The sequence below is a fragment of the Gigantopelta aegis genome, chromosome 15, assembly GCF_016097555.1.
Source record: "Gigantopelta aegis isolate Gae_Host chromosome 15, Gae_host_genome, whole genome shotgun sequence".
NCBI lineage: Eukaryota > Metazoa > Mollusca > Gastropoda > Neomphalida > Peltospiridae > Gigantopelta > Gigantopelta aegis.
The window spans coordinates 41455168-41470485 of record NC_054713.1 but is presented as its reverse complement, the minus strand read 5'-3'; the positions used below and the strand labels follow the sequence as shown (position 1 = coordinate 41470485).

Here is a 15318-nt window from a genome sequence, read left to right as displayed (position 1 = left end):
TCTATGCTTTTTCTAGACAGGACAGTACATATCAGAGCCCTTGATATACTAGTCATGGAACAGTGGTTGGGACAGGAAAACCTAATTAGAGAATGGGTCCACCAAGAAGATTCGATCCTATGACCCAAGCACCTCAAGTGAGCACTCTACCAACTGAGCTAAATTTCACCCCTGTCACCCCAACCAGTGCCCATTGACTGGCACACCACAAAAACAATGGTACTTACTACATGTATCTTGTCTGTGGCAGAGTACATACAAAGATCCCTGGTTGCTTTTCAGCAATAGTAGTTGATGCAACGAAAGCAGGCCATCCCTTGCAACATATCTTAGATTATATCTTGTGTGTAGAGTTAGGAATTTGATCATTATATCAAGTGTTTTATTGTTCAGATGGTTTCACAGAAATTAAAACAAATGTATTCAAATGATATCTGATCGTAAAGCTACAAACAAACATTACCTTCTACAATGTGTTTTCGGGATAAACCTTTCTCCGTTTCAGCTCTGAAAACAATAACAAATAACTTTTATTTCACAATGAGTTATTAAAAGAATCCTTCATATGTGTCCATGTGGGACAGGGCTATTCCACCCGAGGGTACATAATTTGTTGTCAGGGACGAGGCTTGCAGAGTCCCAGACATCATATTATGTACCCGAGGGTGGAATAGCCCTGTCCCACATGGATACATAATGGAGGATTATTTTTCTCCCATCCAGTAGATGAAAAACAAGCATTTTGGGAAAACGTGAAAAACCTACATTTTTTACTTTTTATCTTACAATAAAATAATCATAACCATTGAAAAGATTGTACCCAAAAATAGTTTATAATAAAAGTATAAACTGAAAATGATAGTATAATTTCATTATGGCAGCAGGTTTCCTTGTTTTTATGAAATATAAAAAGCATTTCTTGAATTATTTTGCCGTTTACGTGACGTCACCCAATGTTAATATCAGCTCAAACAACAGAAGTCATGTGGTCATGCAAGGCCGATTTATTCTGCATGGGCTGATATCATGGAATACGCCTGTCTTGCATGACTAGGGATGAGAGAAATATATTTCTTGAAGTTCACATATCAATAAACAATTAACTCTTGTTTAGAAGCAGACAGCCCAGCTAGCTGAAGTACGTGCCCCAGGCAACATTTTCAAACCTTTACCACACAAAAACATGAAAATAAATAACAAATGAATTTTGAAAAAGAGAAAAACAGAATTGTTGATATAGCCACAATTCTTCCATTCTTCATCAGCTGTTTTGTCTTATCATAGACTGCCAGCATAAAGATTTGCATGTTCCGTAAATACACACAATTCTCACTGTTTTGCATTTTTTAATTCAGGATTTATCTCGGCTGGAATATCACAAATAGCTGATATATTTCTTCCAAGGAAACTTGCCAAACAAATTGTTTTTACACATATATATCTGATGGACTGGAACACTTCATCAGCGAAGAGTGAAAGAAAACAGCTAGTAACTTAAATCTTCAGCTCATCCCAAATCAGGTGGCCAATTCCCACGAGAGAACATATCATAACCATAAGCTTACGAGACAGATGGGCAATGCTGGTGCAAAGAATCAAATTCAGACAAAAATTATAGAGATACTCAGGCAAAATGTGCCAACCCGAGACCTTTTTACCATGCATTTGTATCATTCTACCCTCCAAATTAGTTGAAATCCATGTAAAAATGTAACCCTATATATAGTTGTTTGATAGTAATCCTAATATGAATAAATGTTGTTATGCAGATTCAGGCATTAATGTTTAATTCGGGCAAAAGCCAGCCTGCCCCCCCCCCCCCCCCTTACAAAATTGTGAGCCTGTATGCCTATAGTCATAACGGAAATTAAAATTAATACCTTACATTACAGCCTTTCTGGGGCAAGTTCAGTCAACTGTTTGTCGCAAGCGATTGCTATGCTGGTTTTTATGTTGCATGTTTAACTGCATAATCTCTTTGAAAACCAGTCAAAATAGTTTTCAAACAGCTGGTTGAAAATACACCTGATGTTAACAATTTTTGTTTGGGGTTTTTTGGTATATGATTAATTACTTTGGGGGGTGCTATAGGCTTCTTTTTTTTTGCTGTTGAGAAGTCTGTTCTAAAAGAAAGTTGTTTGCCCCTTTTGGAGTAACTTACCTTCCACCCCAGTAAATCTTTGTAGAAATTATGTAACTGGATCTCCTGAAAAGAAAATCAGTAATAAACAAGCCATTAACAAGAAAAGCATTAAATGCATGGAGTCATCATTGTATAATCAGGATGGGACGTATCAACCGACATAAACGCCACGGATATAAATACTACCACCCCTCACACTTAAAGTGAATCAGAAAAAAATGGGGGTCAAGCTGCTCGTTTCTGAGATAACGGGTAGCGTCTATGACTACCCTAGTTCCGCACAAAATTCGAGTACTTTTTTTTACAGGTACCCCATACATGTTTCAAGCACAAGTCTACTTGACACATTGGTACTAGATGAAATAAAATTGCATTTTTTTTTAACCCAGTTAAAACTATTATTTTTTACAACCAACACACTCACATTTATAACCAATCACAGGACTTGTGGTGTTCACTTCTCTATCAAAAGTTCGGTGCACCTCCAACTTTGACCCAGCCGGAAGTTATTTGGTCTAGTACTACCTATAGTGATATTTTAAATGGCTCCCATAATCTAACTTAGGGGAGCAATTAATCACTCACCAATTTCATGGTATGTAAGCAATTTTTAGCTCCCCTTAGCATATAAATTTAAAAAACCCACACAAAAAACCCACCATATATTAATGCTCAATATAGTGACATTTTAAATGGCTCCCCATAATCAAAGTTAGGGGAGCAATTAATCACTCACTGCAATTTTTTGCATGTCGAGATCTAAGAAAAAGGTTAACATTATTGGCAATGGGAACTGATAGAGTGCATGGCAACCTTAAATGCAGTTAGGGAAGTAAATTGTGCAGGCCTGTTAGATAAGATCGGCCACGCATGACTGACACTGCACATGAATTCTGTAAAACCCAGGTTTTCCATCTTGTTTTTGCAAATCTCAAGATGAAAAATAATCTTTGGTTTATCACACTGTACTAGTCCATTTGCGTCAAACGGCAACTGATGAATTGGCATGCAACTCTAAAATAAATAAAGTTAAATTTCATATAAAAACATGTTATTCTATTTTCAACCCATACCAACTCAAATAACATTAAAAAAAAAAAAAAAAAAAAAAAAAAAAAAAAAAAAAAAAAAAAAATTCATAGTTAAGTAAGTTAAAAAAAGGTTTCTTTACACATAACCATCAAATCTTCATGTTTGTTAAAGGTATGAAGACAACTGATGAAACAGCCAAGGTACATGTAAAGGATATGTGCTGTTAATATTCTACCTTTAGTCTCTGTGTACTGCATTATCAGTTAGTTCATTGGCTGTTCTAGTATTTTGTAATCACCCCATTATTAAAAATGAGATTTAAACTATATAATTTGATGGTAATGTGTTAAGAAACTATTTGCATATTAACAAATTTGTTATGAGTTGGGGGTTTTTTGTTGCTTTTTTTTATTCCACTGCCCACTCCTATCTTTCAACTTCTTTCACTGTCCACCTCCACAACCCAGTCCTTGTCTCTCCAACTACGACAGGTGCTTGTCTTTTGTGACTGTTCATGCCATACACCTGCCATGTCCCATCAGCTTTTAGCTGTGGGCTTAGTCTGATCACTTCGGAGAGTGTTCAGTCGTTACTTACAGCATTGTTAAGAGGCACATATAACCACCTACTATGCTCCCCATCTACCGGCAGTCGTTAGTTAGTGCTGTGGGTCAGACAAACTTTATTAGCGCAAAAGGCCGAGGATGCCAGGTGGGTGCAGGGAAGTACATAGTGACTGCACCCATAGAGGAAGCTGAGACAGGTAGGTGATGGTGTGGACAGCTCAGAAGACAGATTCGGAGGAAACTGACAGACAGGATCGAAACAGATTGAAATCGTAGAAGAAATTAGAACGTTTTTTTATATTAAGATAATGAGAATGACAGGATTTGTTATGAGAGTTGGTATGGGTTTAAAACTTAATATGTTTTTCTTTGAATTTTAGCATTATTTAGTACATAGTTTACGTTTGATGCACACACTATGTCTACATTGTTTGGCTCATTATATAAAAATGTATTCAACTCAGTCTAGCTCATTAGTTATGTTTTGAAACAACTCATTGGATGATAAATGGTATCTAACAGCCACTCATGAATGTAGTACTCTCTAAGTAATTCATGGTCAATGATGAAATTCCAGCCGATTCCCAAACTTAAATACTATGTTGGCAGGGCTTCTAGATTATCGTAGCCCCAACTCCCATGGCTAGTGATATTCAATGTCGGGCTAGTAAATACATATAACTACTGTTGCCATGCCCAACAGCTAGTGAAAAAAAAAGTGTCAAATGTTGCAGTTAAGTCTATTTTGCAAATATGAATATCCTGCCCCCACCCCAAATGTTTTTAAGCTTTAACTCCCTCTTTAGGTGACATATTCAATTATTACTATAATTTAGTAAAATTGTATCAACTTGAAGTAAAGTAGGGCTAGTGAATTTTTAATTGTGGCTAGTACATTTTTTAAATCACTGATCCCATGACTAGCGGATTTTAAAAAAATTCTAGAAGACCTATATGTGGTGACAGTGAGCATATTCTTTTACAATCTAGACCTCTTGTTACAATATCCATATGATAGATACCCAACAGCTGTAATTTAACCTGTAGAGGACCATTGTTGTCCTACATCATTTATCAAGACGTTATTTTGTTTTGTGGTCATTGCATCCATTCTAGTTAAAGGCCTCGGTGGCGCAGTGGTTAGCTATCAGACTACAGACTGGTAGGTACAGGGTTCGTAGTTCTTAAGGGTTCATTGGTTAGGTGTAAGACCACTACACTCTCTTCTCTCTCTCTCACGAACCACAAACCAACTAACAACTAACCCACTGTCCTGGACATACAGCCCAGATAGCTGAGATGTGTGCCCAGGACAGTGTGCTTGAACCTTAATTGGATATAAGCACGAAAATAAGTTGAAATCAATCAATCAATCAATCTAGTTAAAACAAATAGAAATAATATTTTACATTGAGTATGACTTTAGCATAGGCTATCTCGGGCTTTCTGCCAGAAAATAATAACAGGGTACGTAGTAAAACCAAAACAGATCATAAGGGTCCCTACTAGGTTTGAAATCTTTTGAAACTGGACACTGTATTTCATGTACTGTGACAATGTTGTTACATTCAGGCCTGTGGATTATTTTTTTTTTTTTATATATAATAGCCAGCCGGGCTAATAAATTTTTAAAATCCACTAGTCTACACATATTATCACTAGCCTGAGATTTTTTTTATCAAATCTTATGACAGCTTTCATTTACCACATATAAAACAAACCATTCATCAGCACAGTTTTACTCAAAAGTGTGAGTCGTCCGACAGGCTAGTGGGTTTTGATATTGTTTTGCCCAGTGTATTTTTTTTACAGTTTCGGCCAAGTGGGTGAGTGTAATTCCACAGCTCTGTTACATCAATATTTAATGTATTCTAGGGAAAAAGACAGAAACTGTAAATATGCTTGAAAATATGTGATAATTAACTATGGAGCTGAAATCACACTGATGTGCTTCTCCTAAGTAATTTATTTTTGCCCTCTCAGAAAAAGTTTGTTTTGTTTAACGAAACCACTAGAGCACATTGATTTATTAATCAACGGCTATTGGATGTCAAACATTTGGTCTTTTTTGGCACAGTCATAGAGAGGAAACCCACTACATTTTTTTCATTAGTAGCAAGGGATCTTATATATGCACCATCCCACACACAGGATAGCACATATCACAACCTTTGATATACCAGTCGCGGTGCACTGGCTGGAACGAGAAATGGCCCATCTGGTCCACCGACGGGGATCGATCCTAAATCAACCGTGCATCAGGCGTGTGCTTTACCACTAGGTTATGCCCTGCCATCTCAGAAAATGCCCAGTAGATACAGAATAAAAACGCTCAATTAAATTTTTTATACCATATTGGCACAGCTATTTATTTCATCGGTGTCTGTTTGGCTACAACACAATTTAGGTGGTGTTTAATCAATTTCCAGGTGTATGACATCGTAAATGTATGATGTATGGCAATCATTACAGCTTTACCGAAAGAATGCAGTCTCTCATAAGAGCTAAATATTTGCTGATAAAGGTTGTTTTTTTTGTTTGGGTTTTTGGGGTTTTTTTTAAAAAGATTTATTGCCCCAGAACATAGGCAGTGAACAGGTTGGGGAGCTGTGGTCACTGCCTTACAAAGTACATATTTAAAGAACAGTACATATATCTAAACAAAATATGCTATTTAAATATGTTAATGCTTTCTATATTTATAAGACGGAAAGAGAGAAAGAGAGAGAGAGAGAGAGAGAGAGAGAGAGAGAGAGAGAGAGAGAGAGAGAGAGAGAGAGAGAGAAAGAGAGAGAGAGCAACAGCAGTAGATAAGTATAAAGAAGTTGTGGGGTTATTGAGAGAGTATTAGCATTTGCTGATAAAGTTAATGTTTAACGACACCTCTTCGTCTAGAGTACATTGATTTATTAATCATCGGCTATTGGATGTCAAACAATCAGTAATTTTGACATATATATAGTCTTAATGAGGAAACCTACTACATTTTTCCCATTAGTAGCAAGGGATCTTTTATATGTGCCATCCCACAGATAATATATAGCACATACCACAACCTCATCATATACCAGTTGTAGTGCACTTGCTAGAACGAGAAATAGTCAAATTTGATTTAACACTGGGCTATACGTCCCACCCAACATTCTTTTCATCAGGCAAATAGGAATGATATATGATGGGGGAAAGGCACAAGCACTTATATCAGTAAGATAAAAAAAAAGTCCCATGTACATTTTCGTCCATCCACCCCCCCCCCCCCTTCAACAGCCCAGTTCCTACTGACCTGAATAGTTAAATCTCATGCCCCACCCCATTCAACCCATTCAAGTAGCAAAAATCATTTAACAAACCTCCATGTCTTCTTCTTCAGAATTTTACCAAGAACTATTTCAGCCCTGAAATAAAAACCAACAGGTTAGTTAGGTGTAGCTAGGTGCACGTTCAACTTTGACTCAGCCCAATGTTATTTGGTATAGGGCTACCAGTACATCTTGTATACCATAAGTTTGTCTTACTATTAGAAAAAAACCATATATATATATATATACATTATTTATTTTTTTGTTTATTTTATTTAAAATTTAAAAAATTAAAATTAAAACATTTAAACATTCTGTGATGTAAAATTCATGCTTCATCTAAAAAAAATTGTTCTTACCCGGTAGTTTCTTTTGTGGATTTTTTTTTTTAATTAATAAAACCAAAAACATACAATTTTGTTTTTTTTAAATAATACACCATTGCATTGTGCTTGCATGCAATTTAAAGAATTCCACAATTAAATAAAGACCTACTTTCCAGCGGCATACACCTCTGCCGTGTCAAAGAAATTAATGCCACTTTCGTAGGCCAAAGTCAACAACTCCTCTGCCACCTTTAAAGAAGAAATAAAACTCTTTTAAATATGTGATACAGCCTCCTACATTGATGTACCATTCATATATGCAGAAATAAACACTTAATTGACATTTTCAGCAACAAAGCCTTTTTGGTTTAAATAATATTTATTCCACAGTCAAATACAGAGGTTTGGGATTGGCAAACATGTTAATGCATCGCTTGCATAAGTATAGTTTGGTGTAACCCCAGGGCTTCTAGATTATGGTAGCCCCACTTCCATGGCTAGTGATATTCAATGTTGGGCTAGTAAATAACTACTATTGCCATGCCAGACAGGGCTTCTAGATTATGGTAGCCCCACTTCCATGGCTAGTGATATTCAATGTTGGGCTAGTAAATAACTACTATTGCCATGCCAGACAGGGCTTCTAGATTATGGTAGCCCCACTTCCATGGCTAGTGATATTCAATGTTGGGCTAGTAAATAACTACTATTGCCATTCCCTATTTTTTAAATCACTGATCCCATGGCTAGTGGATTTTTATATAAATTCTAGAAGCCCTGGTAACCCATTTTTCATACACACAATAAATTCATGACATAATTTACATGGTCATGACGGGTCATGTAAAAATGAAATGGGTCACCTGAATAACTTTTACATAACCAGGGCTCGCGCTGTCGGTAGCCAAATTAGCCACTGGGTAATTAAAAAAAAAAAAGGCTAATAAAATTTGTAAGTGACTAAAATTTTGGCTTCTGATGTGAACAAACTGTTACATAATCTATAACCCATGAATGGTTTATAAAAAATTTCAATTCTTAAAGGCCTGTGATGCCTATATTAAGGCCTCTCCCAACATTTAACACATACATATATTTAGAAAATCAAGATGATGGAAACGGAAGTAATAAAAATATTTCCACTATGGCTATCAAGAAGGATGGATAGAAAGATAGAAAAGAAGAGAAGAAGAACAGGAAGACAGAAGGAAAGAAGACAGGAGCAAACAGTTTAGATGATGAAGACCCTTTTCAAAACAGGGGCCTAATTCACAAAGGTCTCTTAGGCTCTGCTAGACAACAAAGCATCCTCTTTGTAAGTCTTTTAGCATTGCACTGCGAGATCTCAAAGTTGCGAGAGTTTAGTGAATTAGGCTCCTGGGGCCTAATTCACAAAGGTCTCTTAGGCTCTGCTAGACAATAAAGCATCCTCTTTGTAAGTCTTTTAGCATTGCACTGCGAGATCTGTCTTCTATAGAGATATGGGGCCTAATTCACAATGGTCTCTTAGGCTCTGCTAGACAATCAAGCATCCTCTTTGCAAGTCTTTTAGCATTGCACTGAGAGATCGCAAATTTGCAAGAGTTTAGTGAATTAGGCCCCTGGTTAGCAAATCCCAGTAAACTACATGTAAAGTTTGTTTTGTTTGACAACACCACTAGAGCACATTGATTTATTAATCATCGGCTACTGGATGTCAAACATTTGTAATTTTGACAAATAGTCTTAAAGAAGAAACCAGCTACATTTTTCCATTAGTAGTTTGGGATCTATTTTATATGCACTATCCCACAGCAGAGTATGACAAATATTTTGAAAAGTCACTAGCCACAGGGCTAGTGGGTTTGTGAAAACCACTAGCCCACCAAGATAAAGCACTAGCCCAAATTCTTGATCAATTATAATTGGATTTTTATCTAATTTTTGTAAGATTACACATTTACGACTATAACAGTAAAATGAAACAAACACTTAAATTATGTTGTAACTTTCAGTTTTGTCGTGTTGTATGTTTGGTCTTTTGTCCAGTGTGAACCATCTTCTTTGTCCCATTTTCACTTTTGCCCTCCCCCCCCCCCCCCCCGGGGAAAATAATTGAGCTCATGATTGGTATCTAAACCCACTATCAAAATAATTAAATTTAAATGAGGGTACGACAGTGTGACACAAGGTAATAGATGGTTCAGTGTATTTGGTAGTGGGTTATACATTTAGGGCCTACTATTTAGGTCGCCAGGAACGCTGATGCCAATTGCTCAAATACAAGGCATCATCCCGTGTCAGATCAGTATCAAAAGAATATAACGGCGACATCTAATCCGTTGTTAATTGATGAACAAAAAAGGTATTATCTTGTAGCCTATCGGCAGCTGCAACACATTATCCAAACCGTTACACGTAATAGGCCAAGCCGAGTCGTTGCATGTGTGGTCACCATTAAAGTAAATTGTTTTTCTGGTTGCCGATAACCATATGTAAGCGAAGTGTTAAATTAGAAAACAATAGGTAAATAAAACAAACACTGAAATTCAAAGCATGACTGGGGTTTACTTGATTGAGATTAACCTGTCGTCGCGATTAGTGATTTCCAAGTTCTTAGCCTAAAACATATGTGCGAGATTAACTACCACGTGACGTGTCCAACCAATCAAAACACGCATGTCATTAGACTTATTTCCTGTGCTAGAAACTTGAAAGGGAAAAGTAAACAATGCAAGCTGTAACTGTGACGATGTAGAGATAGCATGTTACTGCAGTTTGCAGACCTAGTTCAAGTGGATTATTATTATATACTGTTGTTGATATTATTCGATGACAAACATCACAATCAAATTTATTAAATGAAATTTCAGCCGGCTAGTGGTTTTGCGTTTCTCACTAGCCAGAACTTAAAAACCACTAGCCACGGGCGTCAGGCTAGCAGATTTGTCGAACTCTGCCACAGACAGGATAGCATATTTATAACACTGCCTTTGATATACCAGTCGTGGTGCACTGGCTGGAATGAGAAATAGCCCAGTGGGCCCACCGACGAGGGTCAATCCTAGACTGACCACACATCAGGCGGATGCTTTACCACTGGGCTACATCCCGGCCTTGATCAACATGTAAGTTATATTTATAGTATTTCTTGATGTGTCAACCTTAACATGTAGTCAAATGTGATTCAAGTTAACTACAGATGTGTTCTTACCTCTTCTGAAACCTGTCCTCCAAATGTCACCCATGTTCCTGGAAAACAATTAATAAACCAGCAGTATGAATAAACTTTATTAACAGGAATGAAGGAAGGAATGTTATATTTAACTATACACTCAACATAATTTAATTACGGTTATATGGCATCGGACATATGGTTAAGGCCAACACAAATAATTAGAGCCAGGGATATTTTATATGCAGCATCCCACAGGCAGGATAGCACATACCACAGGCTTTGATATACCAGTCATGATGTACTGGCTGGCACGAGAAATAGTCCAATGGGTCAACTGATGGGGATTGATCCCTCACCGACCGTGCATCAGGCGAGTATTTATATCACTGGGCTATCAATGTTTCTGCCAGAAAAGTTTCTGGGGGGTATGGCGCTATGGAATTGAATGCAACTGGGGGGGTCAACAGGGGGTATGGTGGGCCTCCCCTAGAAAGAAAATGGGTTAACTTTAGGGTTAGGGTTAAGAAAATCATACAGTAATGATAGGAGTAATTAATTTTGTGAAAAGGTTAATTAATTTGTTTTTAAATTTGAATTTTTTTGGGGGTATGGTGCTATACTATACCTGGCTATGTCTCGTCCCCTTAAATATTTAATGTGCAAGTTTAGTCATAAGAAAGGCTTTGTTAATCAGAAACACATTACAGTGGCAGCAAACTCAGGACAGTCCCAGTAATAAGTCTTAAATGAACTTCTACAATTTAGGGTGTGTGCCACCATATCAAATCCCACGAAAGACAATAATAACATAATAAAGTGGCTAGAAGAAGGGTATGAATGTTCCTCACATTATATATGTATATAAAAGGAAGTATCGATCCTCCACTATTCCACAAAATTGTTATGATCATTTTAGTGGCACTATTTTTAAGACCAATAATATTTACACAGAGAACTTCATTAAGCAGGGGGTGAGACGTAGTACAGTGGTAAAGCGCTCACTTGATGCGCAACCTGTTTAGGATCGATCCCTGTCGGTGGATCCAGTGGGCTATTTCTCATTCCAGCCAGTGCTCCACAAATGGTGTAACAAAGGTTGTGGTATATACTATCCTGTCTGTGGGATGGTGCATATAAAAGATCCCAATCGAAAATAGCCCATGAAGTGGTGACAGCAGGTTTTCTCTCTCTATATCTGTGTGGTCTTTAACAATAAGTCTGACACCAAATAACCATAAATAAAATGTGTTGAGTGCGTCATTAAACAAAACATTTCCTTCCTTCCTTCATTAAGCAGCACCTCCCAAATTTTTTCTACCATGACTGTCTAACAAAATGTTCTTACTCGCATCCAGTCTGAAATACTATACATGTATGTACTACTCAACTTTTGCTAAGGATATTGGGAAAAACACACATCAAATAAAATAACTGGTAACAAAGTTATAGTGATTGATGGATGACACATCTAACTGTAGTCAGGCATAACTATAGTGATGTATGGAACATTCAAACTGCATAGTCTCACTGATCACAAATTTAAGATGTGCACAAATTGTTTATCATGACATATATTTCACATATCGCTAGCAAAAGTTGAGCAGTATATACATGTATGTCGAAAAAATTAATCTTATCTGAAAGATGAGTCTTCTGATCAACAAAAACACAAATAATGATTGCAACGTTCAATATTTTCATTGAATTAATAACACTGTTTTGACAGACCTGTATTTAAGGCAAAATGGGAGGCCCGATAACTACGAATATGAATGCTAGGTTCTACAATCAGATGTAATTTGACCATTTCTGTCAGAAAACGTTCATTATAATCTCATAAAGACAACCCCAATCCAAAAAGTCAGCAGCATGTGGAACTGCCACGTGCCCGGATGATAACCTCTACTCTTCATCTCATTCCCCCCAGTGAGTTTTCTGATATGATCACGAAATAACTGCTGCCATTTCCAATGCAATGCAGCCTCTAGGGTGTACACCAAATTAAATCCCATAGACGACAATATACACGTGTAGTAACATATGTGGCTAAAACTCCTACCTCAGGGCACAATATTTCATGCGAACCGCCATTCTGTTCGCATGTCAGTTACGCAAAATTAAATTTACACGAACCGCAAATCGGTTAAGTTGTGACCTGTAGACGTTTAGAAATTAAAACTTGCAGACTTCACGATTACAGGAAATTTATTCATGCAGACATACTACTAGTATTCTGACAAATGTTTTGGACTGAGTTTTAGATCCTTGATGCGCGGCAAACCAGTAGACAATGGTATATTGCAACGGTTGTAACTTGAGACCAAAGGCTCAGTATAGAGTTGAGCTACAAGTTTTAAAGAAATGTGCATGGTTCGCTTAGGCGCCTAAATTATCTGCTGGTATTCTATCTCTAAAGGAATATATATATAGACATAATATTGGATTGCCTATAATTTTACAAAGGTTGAAAACGGTTTTAACGTAAACAAAAATGCAAAAATGTCACAAAAGCTAAAAAATACTAACATCGCATAATGAGCTTTAAATAACAAACATTTAGAACGTCATTGTAATATAGAAGTACCAGCGATTAAGTGAAAGTAGCATCGCTACCACAAAATATCAGTGTCAAATTGTGGTCTTTCTTTTTATGTTATTATAAGATTTATTTTTATTAATCTAAACATGTACCAATGAGTAGTCTGTTTTATAGTTCTGAGGAATTGGACATTTGTTGTTTGGGTTTTTGGTGTGGGGGGGGGGGGGGTTTAATCTGCTGTATACTAAATTTTACACATCAGTGACAAATGGTAGCCTTTATTTGTTATTTATAAAATAAAATTATGAGTCTAATGATGTACCAGGGAATAGGCATTTTTCCTCCAAATGTATCTATTTTGTTTCAGTACTGGGCTGATATTTAGTCCTTTTACAACAGTGTTAACTTCTGCAAGCTGCACAGAGGTTCTAGAATACGGTGGCCTGATGCCCGAGGACAGTGGTTTTTAAATTCGAGCAACTAAAAATTACTTTTTGCGATCCCGATGGCAAGTAGTGAATAATAATAATAATAAATCTACAATGCTACGATCGTACGAAAACAAAAGAAACATCTACAAGTCACTTCTTTCGATTTGCAAGCATTAAAGAAACTGTTTTATAAAACGTTTTCTTTTGTATTTTGTTTTAACTTTATGTTTGAGCTACAAATTATGTATTTAAAATATAATTTCAACGTAACTTTGAGGTAACCGATCAGGTAATCCACAGGTTACACAAATATAATTCACGTAACCGAACAATTGGCTACCTAGGTAAAAACCACGTGAACCGACTTCCGGTTACATCAGATTTCGAAATATTGTCCCCTGCTACCTGCAGCGCATCAATCAACATAAACACCACAGATATAAATACTACTACCCCTCACCCGTAAAACAGTGATGTGATACCTATTTTAAAATAAAAGCTGAAAATATCTTTTAAATGCTGAAATATCTCTACAATACCTACATAAAGGTAATTTTTTAGCATTTGCAATTAAATCCAGTCCATTTTGTAAAAATTATTTTAAGCAAAAAAAGAAGAAGCTGAAATCAGATAAAAAGCTGAAAATCACACCTCTGTTAAAATGAATTAGAAAAAATTGGGGGTGAAGCTACTCATTTCAGAGATAACGGGTAGCATCTATGACTACTCTAGTTCCACACAAAATTTTAGTACCATTTTTTATAGGTACCCCATACATGTTTCAAGCGCAAGGCTACTTAACACAGTGGTACTAGATGAAATAAATTGCACATGTTTTGCCCAGATGAAACTAATTTATTTTACAACCAACACACTCAAATTTATCACCAATCACAGGACTTTATCAAAAGTTGGGTGCACATCGAACTTTGACCCAGCCAGAAGTTAATTGGTTTAGTACTATCTCTAATACTGTCAGAACATCCTGGCATGGTTATGGGTATGAAATGTTTTGAAATTAGACACTGCACTCTATGTATTTTGACATGACATAATGTTTTTAACATACTCCTATACCACTAAGGGAGGGAGGGGGGGGGGGGGGGGGGGGGTAGAGTTGAAAATGGGCAAATTTTTTAAAATAGCAATTAGTACAAAAGTTAATAGAATTTTCTTTTTAATTAAATAAAAAGTTGCAAGCCAAAAATAAAAATAATTGACTGCTCGGCCAAATATTTATATAATTTGGAGCATTTTAGAAAGACAATCCAAAAATAAATAAGAGAAAGAAGAGAGGATCGGACTATTTAATAATATTAAAAAAAGAAAGTAATTTTGACATAAAAGTTTGAACGCAGGTCTAAAAGTTTAAAGTCTGATCTATATGCCCATGTTTGGGTGCACAGCTTATAGGGACAAGATGGGCTGCATCCCATCAAGAAAACCCCTAGATTGACAATCATTAGACATTGAAGGTGTAGTGCTGTGCTGAAATACAGATCTTGAGAAGCCGGATCCATCTGAATGAGAGAGAGTATCAGACTAGGGTATATAGTCCAGTCGTCATAGGTTGGTATAGTGGTGCGGATGGGCCCGACTCCGGAGGATATGAGATGGTATCACTATAAAGCAAGGTAAAGTCTAGAAAAGAGTAGTAGGGGCCGACCCCGCTTCCTGTTTCTTCTTAGAGTGGGGTGGTCAATCTTCCAGTGATGCTAGGACAGGCTAGGACATGTAGAGACTAAACGCGAACAACCGTGGCATTCTGCAGAATGGCCGTCATACGAGTCACGAAAAAACAAATCGACACAGTCAGCCGGAGAAA

General features: G+C 36.7%; 1 protein-coding gene across 6 annotated transcripts in view; it reads right to left on the bottom strand.

Annotated features, from left to right (window-relative positions):
- LOC121389865 (voltage-gated potassium channel subunit beta-2-like) overlaps positions 1–15318 on the bottom strand; it is a 118189-nt gene that overhangs the window by 36138 nt on the left and 66733 nt on the right. For all 6 annotated transcript variants that reach the window (XM_041521517.1, XM_041521512.1, XM_041521515.1 and 3 more), the window contains 5 exons: positions 10560–10597; positions 7536–7615; positions 7092–7136; positions 2162–2206; positions 464–507 (listed from right to left, as the gene is read on the bottom strand). In XM_041521517.1, coding sequence (XP_041377451.1) covers positions 464–507; positions 2162–2206; positions 7092–7136; positions 7536–7615; positions 10560–10597 — 252 coding nt within the window. The remainder of the gene's footprint in view (positions 1–463; positions 508–2161; positions 2207–7091; positions 7137–7535; positions 7616–10559; positions 10598–15318) is intronic.